This window comes from Candoia aspera, chromosome 5 (genome assembly GCF_035149785.1).
Source record: "Candoia aspera isolate rCanAsp1 chromosome 5, rCanAsp1.hap2, whole genome shotgun sequence".
NCBI classification, from domain to species: domain Eukaryota; kingdom Metazoa; phylum Chordata; class Lepidosauria; order Squamata; family Boidae; genus Candoia; species Candoia aspera.
In genome coordinates, this window is record NC_086157.1 from 64,199,784 (window position 1) to 64,221,338 (window position 21,555).

General features: G+C 35.5%; 1 protein-coding gene across 1 annotated transcript in view; it reads left to right on the forward strand.

Moving 5' to 3' along the window:
• Window positions 1-12,317, forward strand: part of GRIK1 (glutamate ionotropic receptor kainate type subunit 1) — a 169,391-nt gene extending 157,074 nt beyond the window's left edge. Inside the window, exons 15-17 of the mRNA XM_063304710.1 lie at window positions 2,107-2,332; window positions 5,829-6,079; window positions 12,162-12,317. Coding sequence (XP_063160780.1) covers window positions 2,107-2,332; window positions 5,829-6,079; window positions 12,162-12,317 — 633 coding nt within the window. The remainder of the gene's footprint in view (window positions 1-2,106; window positions 2,333-5,828; window positions 6,080-12,161) is intronic.
• The last annotated feature ends 9,238 nt before the right edge of the window (window positions 12,318-21,555 follow it).

Genomic DNA, 21,555 nt, shown 5'->3' on the forward strand with positions numbered 1-21,555 from the left:
TACAGTTAGTGATGACTTGTTGCTTCATTCCTCCCTGAAGCCTTTGTGAATAAACTAAATGTAAGACACATGTTTGCCTTGTTTGCAGAGAGTTTCTGGGGTGCTTTCTCTGACACTATAATCAAACAGACAAACACAGCATTTAAAAAAGAGTAGCTGTACTCTTCTAATGTTAAAACACTCTTTTCTCAATTATTTAAAGTACCATAGCTCTTATAACTACGTCCTTAGAACAATATATTTTGTCTGAGATGATACTTAATTCTGTTCTTCAAAAGGATCTTAATGGGATTCTGCTCAATGGCATTCTTTCACCTAAGGCAAGGAAGAGCTCACTCACTTTCTTTCAAGAAAGTCATTATCTCACTTAAGATTACGTTTCTCAGGAAACTAAACAAATAATGGTAAAGTTGTTCATTAGTATGGTTTTAGTTTTAGACTGCATGAAAAAAATCACTAAATTGGAAATAAGAAAAGTCTGCGCTGAAGTTTAGAAGACTACAATTGGCCAGTTCATTAGGTATAATCTTTGGGCAAAGCAGTGCTTTGTTTAAACATGGAATTATTAAGATGGATTGCTTTCTAGAAAAAAACAGATTCAAATCTGAGTAGAGGATTGATTTTCATGGTCATAAAGTATCTGGTGAAAAATAAGTATTTACAGGCTTCCTCTTGTGAGCTAGCCATGTGTCAGCATTACCTTGGATAAAAGAAAGCTCTTTTTTAACATAATTGCAGTGATCTGTGAAGCTTGTAAATAGTCTGATCAGGAATGCAGCACCCACTATCAACCCAATAATAAAGGAAGAAATCCATAATATGAATGATTTCAAGTAGATTTTCAGAATGTAACATATGCCCGATAGTCCACATTGTGCTTCATTGGGGGAGACAGTGTCTCTCTGTCCTAGTGTTTTGATTCTAAGGAATGACTCATAATTATTTATTTATCAGCAATGCTGTTAAGCTAAAGACTCAATTCTGGCCTTTCGTTATTTAGTTATCACTAGTTATTTTTTAATTATCAGTGTTCATTGTATATTGTTCTTTGTATTTGTGCGTGTGCTTTGCTGCTTTATGGTACGATATGGCAATATGGTGACAGAAGTGCTTGTTATAATGTTCTGCCTGTACAAAACAAACTTGATATTTAAGTCAAGATTTAACTTGATTCAGATAACATAATAAAAGTTAAAATACAGTAAACTCTACAGTTAAATGACAGTTTAAAGATACGTGTAAATATTGATTGTTCCAGTAGCAACTCTCTGTCTTGGGATCCTTCTTTATTTATAAAAAGTCTTCACGTCTTAGACTGAAGTGGCTATTTCTATTAATAAGTGACGACTTAAAGATATTCCTTCACACTATATAGATGGCACTAGCTTGAAATGTAGCATCAACAGATAAGAATGTTGATACTATCCTAGAAGCTTTTTCTTGCATACTTCTGTGTTCACTTTTATTTAATCGTTGAAAATTTGCAGATAGGACCACATGTTTTTCCTGTGCTTGACTAGTACATAGTTCTGTTTCTAGCAATGAAAGAGAAAACAAGATTAGAACCATACTGTCTCTCATCATTCCAAACCCACATTTCAACTTATGTTGTCAGGCTTGAACTTAACTAACGCTTACCAGATACTCGACATGGCACAGCTAGAAAGGAAACTTTATTGTCTACTAGGATGATGTTTGTTATTGACATAACTAACAATTCCACTCTGAGAAACTCTAGTTCCCAGTCTAACTCCCATATATCTTTTTTATCTTTTTTAAAACATTGACAACAATCTGTAAAATATACAGACTTAAGTTTAAGGATAATACCTTCTACCATAGTCAAACAGAGAGAAATCACACTCTTTTCCTATATAATGAACTCTAAATGCACACCTCAGTAATGACATGAGCAACATATTAGCTGATGGAAAGTCATTATATGTAAAGATGCTGTCCACAGAGCTAAATTTAGTAGAAATCATTTGAAGACAACAGGATTTTTTTCCTGAGGTCTAATACAAGGGCAATGTCATCCTGGAATGCTTAGCAATTAACATACGAGAAACAGTACTGATTTCTGCTGCTTATAATTTCTCTCCTTAGAAATCCAAAATCTCAACTTATGAGAAAATGTGGGCATTTATGAGCAGCAGGCAGCAGACAGCTCTGGTGAAGAACAATGATGAAGGCATCCAGCGTGTGCTCACTACTGATTATGCTCTGCTGATGGAATCAACCAGTATAGAATATGTCACTCAGAGAAACTGCAATCTCACCCAGATTGGGGGACTCATTGATTCGAAAGGTTATGGTGTAGGAACTCCTATTGGTAAGAAATATGATACTTATAATCACTGATAGGTAGCTAATGGTAAGCATTTTAGAATACTTTTTAATATAAAACATATTCTACTTAACAAGAGGTTGACAAGAGTTTTGTGGGTTGAGGAGCAGGAAAAATTGCATTATGTCCTCTAAATAAATGCAGATAAGTTCCACACAATATTATGCTACCTCTTGACTTAATCAAAAGAGTTTAATCAAAAGAGTTTAAAGCATCTTCATTGCTGCTATTTTTATCTCTGGTTCTTTAAAATCTTTATCTTATTTTTTTCTTTATTTTCAGAAAGTACAGAATACATGTAACGGATCAACATACATAACAATAACAGTATTAAACTAAATGATTTTAAAAAATCAATAAAAGGGGAAAAACTGAAAAAAAAATCCTACCATATATATATTTAACTTATACTCACTGCTTTACAGGAAATAGTATATAATATTATAATATAATCAAATATATTATTATGAAATATCATAAAATCTATGCCAAAGATGAACATATTGCTTCATCTTTTGAATAGTCTACCCATAGAGGTAGACATCATTGCTGACATTATAGCTGCTAGTTTCTGTCCCCATTCTTCACATGCTGCCTGGACTATTTATATTGCCTTTTCCAGGACATATAAATCTCACATTTCCAAATGCCAATCCTCAATAACTGGAATAATATCCCTTTTCCAATCTCTCAATATTTTCTTTTTACCAACCCCATCCCCACCCCTAATGCATGGTACAACAATAATTCCTCACAAACATTCAGATTCCAGAGCTTTGGTATATAACTCAATGTCACATTAACATCATTAATATTTAAAGATTTCCCAATAAATATTCCAGGAAAATGTCAAGAATTCACAAGACCATATCATTTGTATGAATGAACCCTCACATTGATGATGATGATGATGATGATGAAAATTTAAACTTGTATGTTGCCTGACTCTCAATGACTTTGATTTTTTTTTATCTCCAACAGAGAAAATATATTTTTTAGATATTTTATTGATTTTAAAAAAACAATTAAGACAATACAAACTAAACTCAGAAAGAAAAACAAAAATAAAGAAAGAATAGCAGATGCAAGAAAAGAAAGGAAAAAGAGAAAAAAGAAAGAGGAAAAAAGAAAAAGAAAAAATAAATATTTAAAGAAGTGACTTTCAATCTTCTTCACAACAAGTACAAACAAACTTAGTGATTCTTTACCCCCTGTAAGGCTACGTGCAAGTATCTCTTCTTCCCATAACCCATCCTTTATCCGTATGCAAATCCATAAATCATTAACATTTCAATCCTGGTATAAGCAAAAAGTCCATAAAGGGTTCCCAAAGTTTTATAGAAACATATATTACTTTAACCTTGGTCAAACAAACCAACTTTGTACTCCTTCCTTTTGCTTCTAACTATCTTGATATTTAATTCATTCAGATGTTGTTATAGGATTTGAGCTCTCTTCAGTTTTTCTTTTTCTCATCTCAAGGGCTTCTTCCAGGCTTTAGCAAACCTCTTTTGTAAATCCAGTAATGAATCATTATTCAGGTTATTCTCTTGGCTTATCATTTGTATTTCCACTTTAACTGTCATCTGTTTTATAATCCACTTTTTTTTCCCAGTATTTCAACAATTTCTTTATATTCTAATATTTCTGCATCAAATGAGGTTTGTTTCAGCTCTTTACCCTATAGATCTTCCAGGGTATTCTATTTGACGTCTGTCATTTCTCATTTAATATCTTTTGGACATAGTCTATCCATAGAGGTAGACATCATTGCTGACATTATAGCTGCTAGTTTCTGTCCCCATTCTTCACATGCTGCCTGGACTATTTATAATGTCATACCATTTTCTATCATTTTGTCTTAATGCTGAACAAAGACAAAAGGCAAGCCTCTCTCGCTCTCTTTTTCTTTTATGCCTGGAATCATCAGTCCACTCTAATGTCCAATATCTGAAATCATAATGTCTTGAATTTCTGTTATGACTTAAGTGGACTAAATAATTTAGTTCCCACAAAGGTGCTATTTATTTATATGGTTATTTCCAAAATCTTATAGCAAAACTCCTAATAATCCAAATTCCTCTGGTCCCTTAATCTGTTTATAACTTTCTTGAATTAACATCTTGCTCAGCTTTTTTCCATTTATTTCAAATTCTTTAAATTCTTAAGCTTATAGTTAATTTTTCTTTTATTCTGGAATGAAGGTAAACTCAGCAGGTGGCTTCAAACCTGTCATTTTGAAGATCTATGTTAGCCTTAAGATAGTTAAATAGGAAATTTCCAAAAGTGATTAGAAAGTGAAGTTAGTGAACTTGGTGTCCTTAAAAAGGCTCCACTGCGGTTGAGAGTGTGATGGCTTTCTTCACCTCTCAGTGCTCAAACCCATGGGAAACCACTGTTCTGCAGTCTCCTCGTGAGAAGCAGCCATCTGGAGCACAAATGGCCAATCTCCCATCCTCTCCTTATCTGGAGAGGTACCGGTCTAATCGCCAGTCCTTCAGTGATGGCCACGATGTCGCCTCCACTCATTCAGAGTGTGCTCGTTCATCATTCCTTACCTGGAAGTCAACATCTCCAACAGAGAAAATCTGATGTCTCTGCTTTTTAATCTATTCTTTGGGGACTCTAATATAATCTAAATACAAATTTTTGATGAATAAGCTTTAATCCAAAATCTATCAATACCATTTAAACATTTTTAAGAACATGAAACCATTGATGAGGCACTGATGGAGATTCCAATTCTGTGGTTCAAGTTTGACCTATTCCAGTGCTATCCACTTTAAAAATATCCTCAAACTTTTAATACTAAATGTTGAGAGTTTAACTTCTGTTATGGATCTCAGGTGCCTTTGAATTGGCCAAAGCATCTGGCCCAAATTGAGCTGTTAAAACATGCTGAAGTTGAAAATACTGCCACTGTTGTGAACTATGAAGACCAAATTCAACCTGAAGTCAGAAAAAATCCTTAAAATAATGATTACACAGTAATTGATTTAAAGTCACTATCCCAGTGACTGCCAATACATACATAAGCTGTTTGTGAGAAAGCATTTTTTTAACCAGATTCTCTGAGGTAGAAACAACTATTTTTGTTTCTATAAGACTCTTAAATGTAGAACAAATTTTGTAATATCTAATTCTATCTATATTGGACTGTTACTCTTTACTTTTATCTGTACTAAAACTAAATATTTACAAATAAATTACAAATCTGGTTTATTGGTAAATGTACCAAATGTTATAAGAAATAAGCTTTCACTATTCCAAGGGAAGCAATCCTTATTCAGTGCTATAACCCTGAAGTACCTCACCACTTGCAGCCCAGAGTCAGTGTTGAGTTGGGTGGGTTTATAATCTAAATTAGAAATAAACAAACAAACAAATGTGGGTTTTTTGCAGGTGTGTAACTTGTTTTTCTTCATGTTCATATACAGCCTGACATATTCAATTTTGTTTTACTCTTTTCCCTTCCTTTCAGGCTCTCCTTATAGAGACAAAATCACCATTGCCATTCTCCAGTTACAAGAGGAAGGGAAGTTGCACATGATGAAGGAAAAGTGGTGGCGAGGCAACGGCTGCCCAGAGGAGGAGAGCAAAGAAGCCAGCGCCCTTGGCGTGGAAAACATTGGGGGCATTTTTATAGTGCTTGCGGCAGGACTAGTTCTTTCTGTGTTTGTAGCTATTGGAGAATTTATTTACAAATCAAGGAAAAATAGTGACATTGAACAGGTAAGTCCAGCAGAGCTCAGTCTGGGTGGTACCTTCGCATAAAAGTATGGGATCCAACCAAGGCACACAAAACCCACTTCTGCTTATTATTGAGTTCCAGAAGAGCTGCCTTCTGCATATCTGGCCTAAAGCATTTTGTCCTAAGAAGATGTGAAATAACTAATGATTAATCCTTTATGTCTTTTTATTAGCTACTCTGCCCAACAGTAGGCTTTTCCCAGTGGTAGGATCTGCCCTATGCAATAGCTTCTGCCTAGTGGTATGGGCAGTCCTATAAGACTATAACTGTCGGCAAAGTCAATGTCTTGTTGCATCATTGTCATCATAATAACACTGTTAGTCTTGATAAGACTTTTCTGCCTAGTGCAATGAAAGAGTACAGAGTTTATGCTCTTCATCTGCAGGAGCACACTGGGTAATAAATAAAGGTCAACTGAATAGAAGTGATGGAATTTCAATGGAATCAAAGTGAGGATATGGCTGGCGCACTTATCAGCCTCCTCTGTTTAAATGTTTTGGCATTATCTGCATGAGGCAGAAAAAGGGGATAGAATTGTGGTATTTCAACAAAGGATTCCAGGATGTACTATTCAACAAATGACTTTGCTAGAAAAAAGGACCCAAGCATCACCTTTACCAATACACTCCAAACCATTCTTTGTACAAGCAAAAGTGTAATTTAAATAGGTAAAATGACACATAGAAATGATGCTCCCAATGGGGTATTTCCTCCAACACTGGAGTTGCAACTTAAGTTGAAAGAGAGACATACAAGGAGGCTGATCTCTGTACAGTGTTCACTTATTTTCCAAGTGACTGATGCTAGGAGGTGGGGGATTTCAACATGAAGGGAATGAAGGCTTAAACCTCGTCATCTTTATTCACCAGAATGGTGGAATGGAAAATAACTCTACGTACATGTGAGAGAGAATGCAATGTAAAGGGTAAATATATCCTTTATATACTGTATAAAGGGTACTACAGTCTATGATAATATGGGTCCCTATGTGCATGTGTATGCATGAGGGTGAATTAGTATGTGTGAGTGCAGCCCCCAATCATATAACAACCATGTTTGACCAAACCCTGCTAGAAGACACCATGATTTACAGAAGGACACACATACGTCCAGCATCCCTTTGCAACCCCTAAATCCCATTTGGTTCTTTTTATTACTTTTGGGGTGGAGAAGTTAAGTGGCAAACTGATTACCTTAAACTTTGCAAAGGGCTAAGTATCCCTTAATCCTCTGCATCCCCCAGAAAAAGGTATTCTGGTCCTGCCTGTTATGAGAATGTGACCCTCAAACATGCAAAGCCTGCTGTGCCCTTCAAACCAATAGAAGTTATATACTCTGTATACATTTCTCTATAAGTACTTGTTATAGATCATTTCAGTGATCTCTTATTTTTCTGCTTACATGTTGGGGTTGGCTTGGATCTCTGCTGTCCAAACACTGCTACAAACCTATATGAGGTACAAGAATGTTACCCAATTAATAGTCTAGAGCAGACAGAGATCAATATTAAAGCAAAGTTGACAAGAATATTGTGTATATCCCTGAGAAAATGGATTGATTCTTGTCAGCCTATAAAAGAATAAGAAAGGGAAAATACAAATTCTTTCCTTGAAGCTTTAATAAAAGTTATGAGAAATATGAACGGTAGAGTTGATATACAAGTTGCTAATTTTCAACATATTAACACATTTGATATAATATGGTAAAATATGCATATGTATATCCTAGAGAATTCAAATTATTATTGCACACGTTTCACAATTTTCATTTTCCATAAATATGTTGTCTTATAGTTTTGGTATCATTCTCTCTAAAACTTTATTACATTGGTTAATATTTTTCTTTTTCTTTTTCTTCCATATTTTCCTTTTTGCATGCAACAAGGCCTTTTGTTTCTTTTATGGACAGCAGTGTAAACAAACTCATCCATCCAACTCCACTTCTGGAACTACCTTATCTACAGAGTTAGACTGTGGCAAATTAATTCGGGAAGAACAAGGGATTCGAACCCAACCCTCAATTCATACTGTATAGTTACAGTAAAGGAAAGGTGTGTTTAGCTAAGAGCAAATTCCTTCAACAACATACATTAAGGGGGAAAACCCTGGATCGAAATAACTTATTTCTTCATGTACTTAAGGATGTTCTGGGTTGACATTTCCTATAGAAGCCTAACATGTGAAATAGCTTAGGAGGAAGAGGTAAAACTATTGGTTAATCCTTCAGTCAGTTTGAGACTAAATGTAGGTAAATACCTTATAAATTCCACTTCATAGTATAGTAGAATGGTATGAACATAGTATGACAATAAATAGTTTTCTTTGCTAGAATGGAGGATCAGTGGTGTCTGCAGGATTGCGGGGAGAAGAGGAATTTTAAAAAAAATCAAGATAGTGGTTGTAACAATGTGATCAAAGCCTTACCCCTTTGTGCATGCAATACTGATGTAAGTACAAAGGTGGTGGGGCTTTGATCACGCTGTGGCAACCGCCATCTTGAATTTTTGACCTCCAGGGCTCCCAGATATTTCTTTAAAGGATAGTTAGGTCTTTCATGGAAATGACAAATCATTCCCCAAATGGAAAGGTTCCAATACAGAACAAGTGTGTGTGCATGGATATTCTGAAACTCTCTGAATTTAAAAAAGCCAATACAGATCAGATAGAATCCTCATTTGTAATGCAGTGCATGGGCACAAATTCACTTTATCATTTATTTAGCCATGTGGACAGAAATACTAATCCTATTCCATTGTTCCAGTGGGAATGCTCATTCCTGTGGGCATTGCATGACTTGGAATAGTTACATACATACCTTACTGTATGCATCTGTATTTCCATTGGGATCAGTGACTTCTTTGGATTATTTTTGTATGATTCATCTTTTTCAGATATGAATAGTTTGGTTTCATTTTACTTCCCAGGTAAAATGAATTAAAATCATACATTTCCTTTGGAATAACCTAAAACTGAGGTTTTACCAATCAAAGTGAAAATTTGTAGCTCAGGGTTGAACCGTGGAGTCCCCAAGCCTTGTTGTTTTCTTGCAGACCTTTCATTGCCCAGGCTAGGCAACATCTTCAGTGCGAACAGGGAGTGGGCCTTGCTCTCCGTTTATATACTGTCCAGTTTGTGTTGGTGGAGGTGTTGCTCTCTCCTTGGGAGTTCCTTGATTGGGCTGTTGTTTGCTGTTGGGTTGATTGACTGAGTTAATAGTTCCTTGATTATAGTATATTGTGCTGTTTGATTGTTCATCTGGTGTTACTCCTAGTGTTAATATGGGCATATGTGGGTGTTGATTGCTGGGGAGGAAGTGTTCTGATCTTTTGGCTTTTCTATTGTCTCTTTTGAATGGCATGTAAATGTCGTTTACCTTTATGTGTCTGTGATGGCTGTTTTGTCTGAGTGCCAAGCCACTGTCTATAAACAGAGAGCAAGGCCTACTCCCTCTTCGCACTGAAGATGTTGACTAGTCTGGCAATGAAACGTCTGCAAGAAAACAAGGCTCAGAGAGCACCAAGGACTCCACAGTGAGATTTTAAAATATTATTTCTTTATATTTAGCTACAAGTTAATGAAGTTCTTTCTTTTCCAAACAACAGCCTGCAGGAGCCTTAATATTGCAGCCTGTTAATGTTCCCATGGATATATGCAGTAATGGGGACGGGGAGAATCATAGTTACCTAATCCAAATATATTACACTGTTAATAAGACAGGGGATAATAAGTACTGTTAATAAGATGGTACAAAACTGTGGGGCTGGGGCAGAAGTCCTCATTGGCTGGCTGGCATGGCATGACTGGTTGTCAATTATTGAGGAAGATTCTCAAAGAGGTAAACATGCCCATTCCAGTAGCACTGTAAATAGTATGCTTACCTTGTAAAATCAACTCGACTCTTGCTTTGTTTTCATTGTGAAATTAGGTGATAGGAAGCCCCCAAAATTTTCATTAATTTTAGATATAAAACTGCTCCGATATAAAACTGTTTAGATCCTAATACTCCAATTCTCTTTATATGAATTTGAATGTAACAGCTTAAGGTAGTTCAGATTATAATTAGGTTCTTTGATTTGTTGATTTTTTATATATGAAATAATATTCTAAAAGTGATACACTGCTATTGTTTGAGTCTTCAGATTCAGTCACTTAATACTCTTCAGTCTTTGCATGCCATTTTTCTTTTTATCTAAACTGTTTTATGAAATGTGTTAAGTTATGCTTAACATTTTTACACTGATTTCTGTATTGGCTTCATGTTTCTTATCTTAACTATTCTAAATGACAACCACTATTCAGTAAATGAAGGTGTATGGTTAAGTTTTAATCTTATTTTATATTTTTTAAAATCTTTTCTATAAACTCAATAAAAAATTATGGGTGAAGAATGACTTTTTTGCATGGTTTTATATACACGGTTTTATATATATAGCTATCAATCATGATCTGACTGGCTAGATCATTAAGCTCATTTCTTACATATTTCTGTATTCTACATGAGCCTTCCCCAACCTTTGGGTCTCCAGATGCATCAGACCACAATTTTCATTTCCCAAGAAGGCACAGGCATTGCTATAGGTGAAGATTAGAACATCTGGCTGGCACAGGTGGTTCTTACTCCCTTGTTGTTTTCTTGTTGCTTCCATCCCCTGATGTGAAGATTTTGAGGATGTTGAGGATTTTTATCTTCTTATGTGTTAAGAATATTGTCTTACTATGTGATGATAATAGATTCCTGGTCTTTACATTTTTGGATTATTTTCTTGGGAGTGTGACCTTTATCAAGAACAATAAGGATTTTTTAAACTTCTTCATGTAAGTTTCTATGCAGAACTTAGAACATAAACATGGAAAACTGGCTTGCTACCCTGACAGGCAGCAACTCTCCAGAGTGTTTTTTATCTCTACTTTCAATTACCAGGGGGTGATTTTGGGACCTACTGCATGCAAAACATGTTGAATACTACTGAGTAAAAGTGTTTTCTTGATGATAAATATGAGAATCTTATATTCATATATATGCCTGCCTGCTTGTCTGCCATAGGCTGTAATTCAAAATGCATTTTTTCTACTCCAGTCCTCAAAAACAGGTCATATTGCAAGCTGTTTTTGAAACAACAAGATTCAGTTTTAATAAAACAGATGGAAGAGGGGAAAAACAAATTCCCTATTGAGAACAGGCCTTGTCACTTGGGCTGTTCGATTATGACTTTTTCAATTCCTTTCCTACATTATATTCTTTTTGTTACAAGACAATACTTGATAATGGCTCTTGCCTTTAAAAAAACTGGTGTGGAAGATTAAGGACTACAGTTTAAAGACTCTTATTATAATTAACATGTTGTTTTGCTTGCTTACAGCTATTCCTCTGTTTAAGATACAGATTTTTCTCAAAATTGCTCTTTAAAATCTTTCAACTTGAAACTCACTCCTAATTCGTTTATCAAAGACACAAGAATCTGTCTTGCATTGTATTCTGTAGAATACAAATTTAAATGAGAGAAAAATCTGCTTTCCACCCTGTTATATTTCTGTAGCTTTGGTCTTAAGTAGTCTTACCTCAATATAGTTTTACAGTATAAAATAAATATATTTTATCTTTCTCATGCTTTGATTTTTTGGTTTATTTATATAGTTTTTTTTTTTTTTTACTTTACTAGCTACAGTGTGCCTAATACAGGGTGGAAAAAAGTTTAATTTAGCTATGCCAAAAGTCATCTCAATGAGAGCTGTTGAAGGCTGAAGAAAGAACTCTTGACTATATTTTCTGGTCCAAAAATTAATAATATATAAAAAAATCAGCAACAATAAAGATGATAATCAAGTAGTGATCAGATATCAGGATTTTATGCAACCCCCCAAAAACGGTGATTTGTATTTAAGAGGAGATTCTTTTATTGGCATCAGTGAACAAATTAATTAACATTAGATTCATAATTCACTTCCACAAGATATGACAGTGACTGCTGTCACATTTATAGCTAGGTTTAAATGCTTTAAAATATATGGTGGAAATCTGTTGTTAACTCCAATAAATTTAATTTTCTCTCCTATCTTTTATCAGTGTCTTTCTTTTAATGCCATAATGGAGGAACTTGGAATTTCACTCAAACATCAGAAGAAATTAAAGAAAAGATCAAGAACTAAAGTGCGTACCTCTTTCACAAATATCCTTACATGTCATCAGAGACGGACTCTGAGAAAAGAAACCATGGCTTGAATGAATGCAATTTTTCCTGTAGGAGATATCAGGATAAAAGGCAAAAATGAACCTTGATGCCTACTTATGAAAAGAAAACTATTTTATTTCACAGCGTAATTTTCTTCTTTTTAATCCAGAGGAAATACAACAGATTCAGTGTTCACATATGACTGATAGACTATTAATCACCCAGAAAGCATTTCATTCTTACTTTTGAAATAATGCTCACCTATTTTACATCCCTTTACTCTTCCCTATTCTTTGCTGTATGTGCTTTATAAATGAATAAAAACTACGATTTTTGAGGACTGGAGTATTGATTTCATAACAAGAGTCATCAAATATTTATTTCAATGGTCACAGAAATATATGAAACTTTCTTCACATATCAGTATGCCTGCATATCCACCTACCCCATTAGCAATAATTTTTTATACATTCTAGTGGTAACTTAAATTAAGTTAGTTCAGTGGCTCCAAGACTGTTGTTGTTGTTGTTGCTGCTGTTGTTGTTATTTAGGGCTGCCCACTCCAGCAGACTCTGGGCAGTTTACAAAATCCAAAAAAATAGTAAAAAAAAGTTAAAAACACAAAACAACATAGACAGCCTGGGCAAAAGCAACCATAACTATAAGAGGAAACCACAACCGGAGCTCCACAAACACATTAGACCAGAGCCAGGTCTTCCAGCTTTCTAGAATCCCAGGAAAGAGGTTGAGGTCCGTATGTCTGGGGGCATGCTGTTCCAAAGGGTGGGGACCACAAGAGAGATGGTATACTTCCTCGGTCCTACAAGATGACAGCATTTAATAGAGGGGACCCAGAGTGCACTCACTCTGCCAAAACGTACAGAGGGGAGGCAGAAACAATTGGAGATAAGCAGTCCCTCAGATACCAGGCTTTATGTCAATAATAATAATAATAATAATAATAATAATAATAATTGTATTACATTTATATGCCACCTGACTCCCAGCAACTCTGGGTGGTTTACAGGTATGAACCAGCACTTTGATTTGCACCTGGAAGCTGACTGGCAACCAATGCAGATTGCATGGTATCAGTGACACATCAACATAACAAAAAGCACTATTACTGCTGACATCACTGCATTTTGAACCAGCTGTAGCATCTGGATGGTCTTCAAGGGCAGCCCCATGTAGAGTGCACTGCAATAATCCAATAATCTCCATGTAGAGAGCATTGCAATAATTTAACCTGTGAAGTGATCAGGGCCTGGGTAACTGTCTGAGGTGTCTGTCAGTTGAGAAAAGGGCATAATTGGTGCACAAGATGCACCTGTGCAAAGGTCCTCTTGGTCACAGCTGTTACCTGCTCTTAAAGCAGTATCTGCAAGTCCAGAAATACCCCAAGGTTTGGTTTCAGATAGATATTAAACAGGAATGGGGAGAACATTAAACTCTGAGGCACCCCACAAGTGAGGGGCTGTGGGTGCGATCTTCCCCTTGTCAACACTGACTGAGACTGACTGCTTAGGAAGGAGGCGAACTACTTTAACAGAGCGCCTCACACTCCCAACCCCTGCAGTCAGTCTATAAGGATACTGTGGTCAATGGTATCAAAAGCCGCTGAGAGATCAAGGAAGACAAAGATGGATTCACCACCCCATCTCCACCAAAGGTCATAAACAAGCATGACCAACACTGTCTGAAATGAAAGTCCAGACAATTCATTTCCTCCAAGATCCTCTTCAGCTGCTATCCAACCACCATAAAGGGAAGATTGGAGTCTGCATGATAATTGTCCAGAACAGAGGGGTCAGTTCAATTCCCTAAAATGGATAAGTTTGGTCATTTTATGCTTTTCTTAGTCCACAGATGTGAGTAGATGTAAAGTGTGATGGCAGGTCCATCAATATTCATTAACAACTGCTAGAAAGATAATCCAGAAAACTGAATTTCTTAATGTAAAAAAAAAAAAGCATAAAACAGAAAAATTCATTATTACTGAATTCAGTCTGACAAAATTAGTGATTCCTATTTATCAAAGCAGTTTAGAAGAAGCAGAGATATTTAATTTAAAAACTTATTTGTTGGGAACTTTACGCCACAAAAATATATTTTTAGATGAGTTCAAATATTTCTGCACTGGAAAAACATTCATCCAGTGATTTCAAGAAAATGAAGACTAAGTAAATGTAACAAAATTGAACCAGGAAGTTAGGTATTAGTAGAAATTAACATACTACTTGACCTCAAATTACTTTCTGTAAACACTGTAGATTGCTGCAGTAGTATCTGAAAGCATTTTCTGCTTTGATATACTCATCTCTGTTTCAAACAGTGACTACACACACACACACCCATGCACACACGCACGCAAACATATACAGGCTTCTCCTTTTTTGCCATACTGATTGTATGTGCTCAATAAAAGGTACTGTATAGAATTCATAGGCAGGGAATCAGCAAATCAGATTAGATCTGGTAAATCTTTCTGTCTAATTTTTACAATAGATCTAGGAAATTCTTACTGTCCTTTTATAAAAACACCCTCATCCTTCCCAATGGAAAATTTGCCCACCTGGACGTGGTGAACAATTATGAGTTCCACTTAATTTATAAAATGAGTAAAGTGTGCAAGAGGTCTCTTCTGTCTTGTGCAAAGTGGAATACCTTTTGCCACTGGACAAATGTAAGCCAAACTTTGTCTTGTCCTCCATGGACTTGAATCAGATTCATCCTGGTAGAATCTGCAGTGAAAATATTTTTTCATTTCCTATTTGTAGTTAATGTATGTTCCCCATATTATTGTAACCAAACTTTTTCTTGGGAAGCAGTTTGTTTTATCACCATCATAATTAGAGTGATCCAAACTGTTTTCTTTTTTCTTTTTAGTATAAATCCCAATTTATTTTTGTCCCATAATCACCCATCTACAGCATGTTCAAGGAATGATATACTCTATTCAACAACAATTATTGTATTTTCTACTTGTAAATCCCAAGTACACTGTGCAGTCTAGAAAGGCAAGAATTTTGCTAAAATTATCTATCTGAATAATATACATGAATTATTTATGCTACTGAAAGTGACTATTTTGGACAAAGAACTTTGATATTTATTTTTAGCATCCTGCCTCTTATACATACATTACATGGAACAATATAACTGGTAATATGCTTTATAGTCACTTGAATCTGATGGCAGAAGCGTTTTGCAATTCATGGCACAATTCTATTTCCAGGCATTTCATTTCAAGAAAAATGCATCCGTACTCCCCAGATTAATGCACTTGAATGACATGTATTAGTTGAGTACTGAAAATCACAGAGGACTGATTAAGCCTATTCACAGGTTGCTGAACACTTGACTATGCTCTTGTAATGCATTATGGACATTAGTGCATGACTGAATAAAAACAGATAATACTGCTAACTACCCACTCTACCTTAACATCCAAGATATCTATTATACTGACATGTTGTTCCTTCTTATTTCATGGGCATGAACTATGCACATCTGTGCTGATACATGATGATTTTATGAATATCAATCCAGACTTCCCTGGATCAGTGATTCAGCTGGTTCTGTATCTTTCAGCAGTCATAATCCTTATGCTTGCAGGGAACAAACAACAGGATCTAAAGGCAACCCAACTTCCTTTGCTCTTTTTTCTAGAAATATCCAGGAATGCACAAATCTGTAAAATGCTTATATGGGTTACTTCCCCCACCCCCACCCCCCACCCCCTAGTTTTAAGTTAATTCTATTCTGTTTCTTGATCAGTCTGAGTTTTTTTTACAAAGAGCATAGAAACATGTCTCCTAACATATACATATATACCTATGCACATTTTTCCTCAATGCACTTATTTTTATCTATTACGAAGTATGAATATCAAATGATAATTGTATTTTAGTCTGGGAATTAGGTCAATTGGCATTAAAGAAAAAACAAAAAAATCCATAAATGGTAACAGGAAGGTGGGGTTAAATTTTTTATCTCATCTCTAAAGAGAAGAATTGGGTTTATTGGATTTGAAATTGTATTTTGCTGCTTGTTGTTTGATCTGGATAAAATAATGGATGTTGCTGAGAAACCAGAGACTTTTATAGGTAGAAGGTCACAACCTGAGGTTTGGATGGCATGGATATTTATATATGATGAAGTTAAAATTAATGTGGATTTTTTTAAAAATCATTTTATTAGACATGCCATATTGAGAATATGAAATAGATATAAACCCAGGTTATGCCCAAAAATACCTTTACAGAGCTCAGCTCAATGAGCATATTATAGAAGAGAAATGGCAGATGAAGATAAATGTTTGACGTACTGGGACTTATTGGAAATCTATCAAGGAAATTTAAAATCAAATCAGGAGAACAATTAATAGCAGAAGGATATAGTTGTCAATGGTTTTTCCGTTTACAGTTATTTCAAAGATTTAAAATGGATAAAAAGACTTATGGCATGGAGCAAAGTCAGTCAGAATTTGAAATACAATTGTGTACCAATGATGAACACGTAATTACTAAAACGTACAAACTTTTGTTGAAATTTGAAACAGAAGAAGAACAAGTGAAAGAATGTATGATAGAGTGGGCTAAGAATTTTGGTTATAATATACAGATGGATCAATGGGAAAATACAGAATGTGGTTAAAAGGATTGAAATTTACATTGTGTTATGATCTCAAAGAGAATTTTTATAAAATGATATATAGTCTGTACATGATGCTAGAGAAATTATCTAGAATGTATAAAGGCACTTCAAATGTATGTTGGAAATGGGAAAAGCATGAAGGGACATCTTATCATGCTTGGTGGACATGTAAAAAAGCTAAAAAAATTTGGGATTTAGTTACAAACTCTAATACAGAGGATTTTAAAGATCAGTATTCAACTGAAGCCATAACTGTTTCTTTTAGGATTAATGGATAATAAGGTAGAAAAAAGCCATGGATGATTATTTCAATACATGATTACTGTGGTGAGATTACTATATGCACAGAGAAGGAAAGATTCAACCCTAGTCACTATGGAGGAATGGTTGGTGAAGCTGACAGATTTTGCTGAAATGGATAAATTGACTTATTTGATGAAAGAAAAGACACTATCTGCATTTATTGGTGACTGGAAGCCTGCATTAAAAAAAATAACCTTGTGATTTATGATTTTGATGATTAGACAGGATAAATTATAGAAAGAGTAATATGATATAACTTTAGAGAAAGAGGTTAAAATATATTTGTACCGATAACTACTGTGAAGAATATCAGAAGCCATTTCTTTATATCTTTTTTCTTTCTTTTCTATTTTTCTTCAACTTTTTTTCTTTACTTTACTTTTCTTGCACCTTCTGCTTTTTCTTTGATTTCTTTCTTTTTCTTTTTTATTCCTTGCATTACATTACTTTGTGTTAGCTTTTATCTTCTTGTTTAAAAGTTTTAATAAAAATTATATTAAAAATTGTCTAATTTCTATTATAAAACTTTTTAAGCTAATAACTGTTACACATCTTGTGACAGTGAACCATGTGCAGAAGGTTTTTTTTTTTCTCTTTCCCTGCTGACTCAATCACCAATAGATTTCATTTTAGAGCATATGGCAATATTGTTAAAAAGTTATATTCAGGGTGTAAATATACTATTAATTCTTTTTTTCCTTCATCATTTATAGTTTTACACTATCTATTTTGAAATGAAAAAAAGTAAAATTGAACACAATATTCCAGAAGCATTGTAGATTTAGAGTAAAAATAATGGTGCTCACATTTTTATTTTCAGTTTCTTTTCCAAGAATTCCTAGCAATGAACTGGCACTCTTTACTGTTTACTTGATAAATTAACCTGTTCCTCAATTTCCACAGCATGATGCCAAGATTCGGTTTCAGAGTGTCACAGTCAATTTGTGTTTCATCAGCATACAGTTAAAGACTGAACCTCTTGCATAAAAGTGTCATATTCTGGTCTTACCTTGAATCTTCATGTTTTCCATGTTATAATTTACCCAAATTAAATTTGGATGTAAGTTCTATAGCAGCAGTTTCAGTACAGGTGTTTAAATCAAATTTTGTTACTTCATCTTTTATAGTAACAAAACACTGAAGCATGCATCCTTGACCAACTATCTTATTTCTGTGTAAATTAAGTCATTACATTCAGCTTCTGCTTCTTGAAGAAATGCTTGGAATATTCTGTGTTTTAGCCCACTCCTTTGGAAAAGTTAACAATGAAGACAATCACTGACAATACATGATAAAATTTTAAAACTTTACTGTATAAAATTTGCAGATTAATAATGCACTGGTAATCTCTATTTTAGACAACTTTCCTTAAACACCATTTACAGAACATTGTTTGTATTCCTTGTCTATCTCTTTAGTTCTCCTTTGAATGTTCTTCAATATGCCTTATTTAGAGGGAAATGTGACTGTCCGAAAAATAACTTTAAAAAATGAAGAAAAATGTTGTTTCTCATATAAAGGAAAAGCAAGAATCCTACAAAGAAACATGAAGCAAAACAATCTGTTAAATTTAAATACCAACATAAGATATTTTAAAAAATAAAAACATAAATATCCTAAATATGACATTGGCTACTTAAAAAGTGATATATTTGTTCAAAATATATCTCAAAACAAAAAGAAATAATTATATACGTACAATATAGAGGCAAAATTCAACATTCGTTAAGGAGAGGGCAATTTCTCATTCAGTCCAAACAGAATAGAATTTCAATGAAAGAAAAGACTTTCTCTTCTTCGTTGAATCTGCAGATTGGAGTTCTGATCTATTTGCTTTCACTTTCCCATGGGAATGCTGTTGTTATTACTTTTTATTTTCCTGATTGGCCACACCAGAGATAAAAGGCTGGAGAGAGCATTCAGTTACAGCGTTAATGACTTTACCTTCCTTTTGTTGTTTATTCGTTTAGTTGCTTCCGACTCTTCGTGACTTCATGGACCAGCCCACGCCAGAGCTTCCTGTCGGTCGCCAACACAGCTCCCCCAGGGACGAGTCCGTCACCTCTAGAATATCATCTATCCACCTTGCTCTTGGTTGGCCCCTCTTCCTTTTCCCCTCCACTCTCCCTAGCATCAGCATCTTCTCCAGGGTGTCCTGTCTTCTCATTATGTGGCCAAAGTATTTCAGTTTTGCCTTTAATATCATTCCCTCAAGTGAGCAGTCTGGCTTGATTTCCTGGAGGATGGACGGGTTTGATCTTCTTGCAGTCCAAGGCACTCTCAGAATTTTCCTCCAACACCACAGTTCAAAAGCATCTATCTTCCTTCTCTCAGCCTTCCTTATGGTCCAGCTCTCGCAGCCATATGTTACTACAGGGAACACCATTGCTTTAATTATGTGGACCTTTGTTGTCAGTGTGATGTCTCTGCTCTTAACTATTTTATCGAGATTTGTCATTGCTCTTCTCCCAAGGATTAAGCATCTTCTGATTTCCTGACTGCAGTCAGCATCTGCAGTAATCTTCGCACCTAGGAATACAAAGTCTTTCACTGCCTCTACATTTTCTCCCTCTATTTGCCAGTTATCAATCAAGGTGGTTGCCATAATCTTGGGTTTTTTGAGGTTTAGCTGCAAGCCAGCTTTTCCACTTTCTTCTTTCACCTTTATCATAAGGCTTCTCAGTTCCTCTTCGCTTTCAGCCATCAAAGTGGTATCATCTGCATATCTGAGATTGTTAATGTTTCCTCCAGCAATTTTAACTCCAGCCTTAGATTCCTCAAGCCCAGCATGTCACATGATGTGTTCTGCATACAAGTTGAACAGGTAGGGTGAGAGTGTACAGCCCTGCCGTACTCCTTTCCCAATCTTAAACCAGTCTGTTGTTCCGTGGTCTGTTCTTACTGTTGCTACTTGGTCGTTATACAGATTCTTCAGGAGGCATACAAGATGACTTGGTATCCCCATACCGCTAAGAACTTGCCACAATTTGTTATGGTCCACACAGTCAAAGGCTTTAGAATAGTCAATAAAACAGAAATAGATGTTTTTCTGAAACTCCCTGGCTTTTTCCATTATCCAGCGGATATTGGCAATTTGGTCCCTAGTTCCTCTGCCTTTTCTAAACCCAGCTTGCACATCTGGCAATTCTCGCTCCATGAATTCCTGAAGTCTACCTTGCAGGATCTTGAGCATTACCTTCCTGGCATGTGAAATGAGTGCCACTGTTCGATAGTTTGAACATTCTTTAGTGTTTCCCTTTTTGGTATGGGGATATAAGCTGATTTTTTCCAATCTGATGGCCATTCTTGTGTTTTCCAAATTTGCTGGCATATAGCATGCATTACCTTGACAGCATCATCTCGCAAGATTTTGAACAGTTCAGCTGGGATGCCGTCGTCTCCTGCTGCCTTGTTATTAGCAATGCTTCTTAAGGCCCATTCAACCTCACTCTTCAGGATGTCTGGCTCTAGCTCACTGACCACACCGTCAAAGCTATCCCCGATATTGTTATCCTTCCTATACAGGTCTTCTGTATATTCTTGCCACCTTTTCTTGATCTCTCTTCTTCTGTTAGGTCCTTGCCATCTTTGTTTTTGATCATACCCATTTTTGCCTGGAATTTACCTCTGATGTTTCTAATTTTATGGACGAGGTCTCTTGTCCTTCCTATTCTATTGTCTTCCACTTCTGTGCATTGCTTGTTTAAAAATAATTCCTTCTCTCTTCTGGCTAACCTCTGGAATTTTGCATTTAATTGGGCATATCTCCCCCTAACACTGTTGCCTTTTGCTTTCCTTCTTTCTTGGGCTACTTCTAATGTCTCAGCAGACAGCCATTTTGCCTTCTTGGTTTTCTCTTTCTTTGGGATGTATTTTGTTGCCACCTCCTGAACGATGTTGCGAACTTCTGTCCATAGTTCTTCTGGGACCCTATTTACTAAGTCCAGTCCCTTAAATCTATTCTTCACCTCCACTGCATATTCCTTAGGAATATTAGTGAGCTCATATCTAGCTGATCTGTGGGTCTTCCCTAATCTCTTTAGTCTGATCCTAAATTGTGTAATAAGAAGTTCATGATTGGAACTACAGTCAGCTCCGGGTCTTGTTTTTACCGACTGTATAGATGTCCGCCACCTTTGGCTGCAAAGAATGTAGTCCATCTGATTTCGGTGTTGTCCATCTGGTGAAGTCCATGTATAAAGCCGTCTCTTAGGTTGTTGGAAGAGAGTGTTTGTTATGCAGAGTGAATTGTCTTGGCAAAATTCTATCAGCCTATGTCCTGCTTCATTTTGTTCTCCCAGGCCATGCTTACCTGTAATTCGAGGT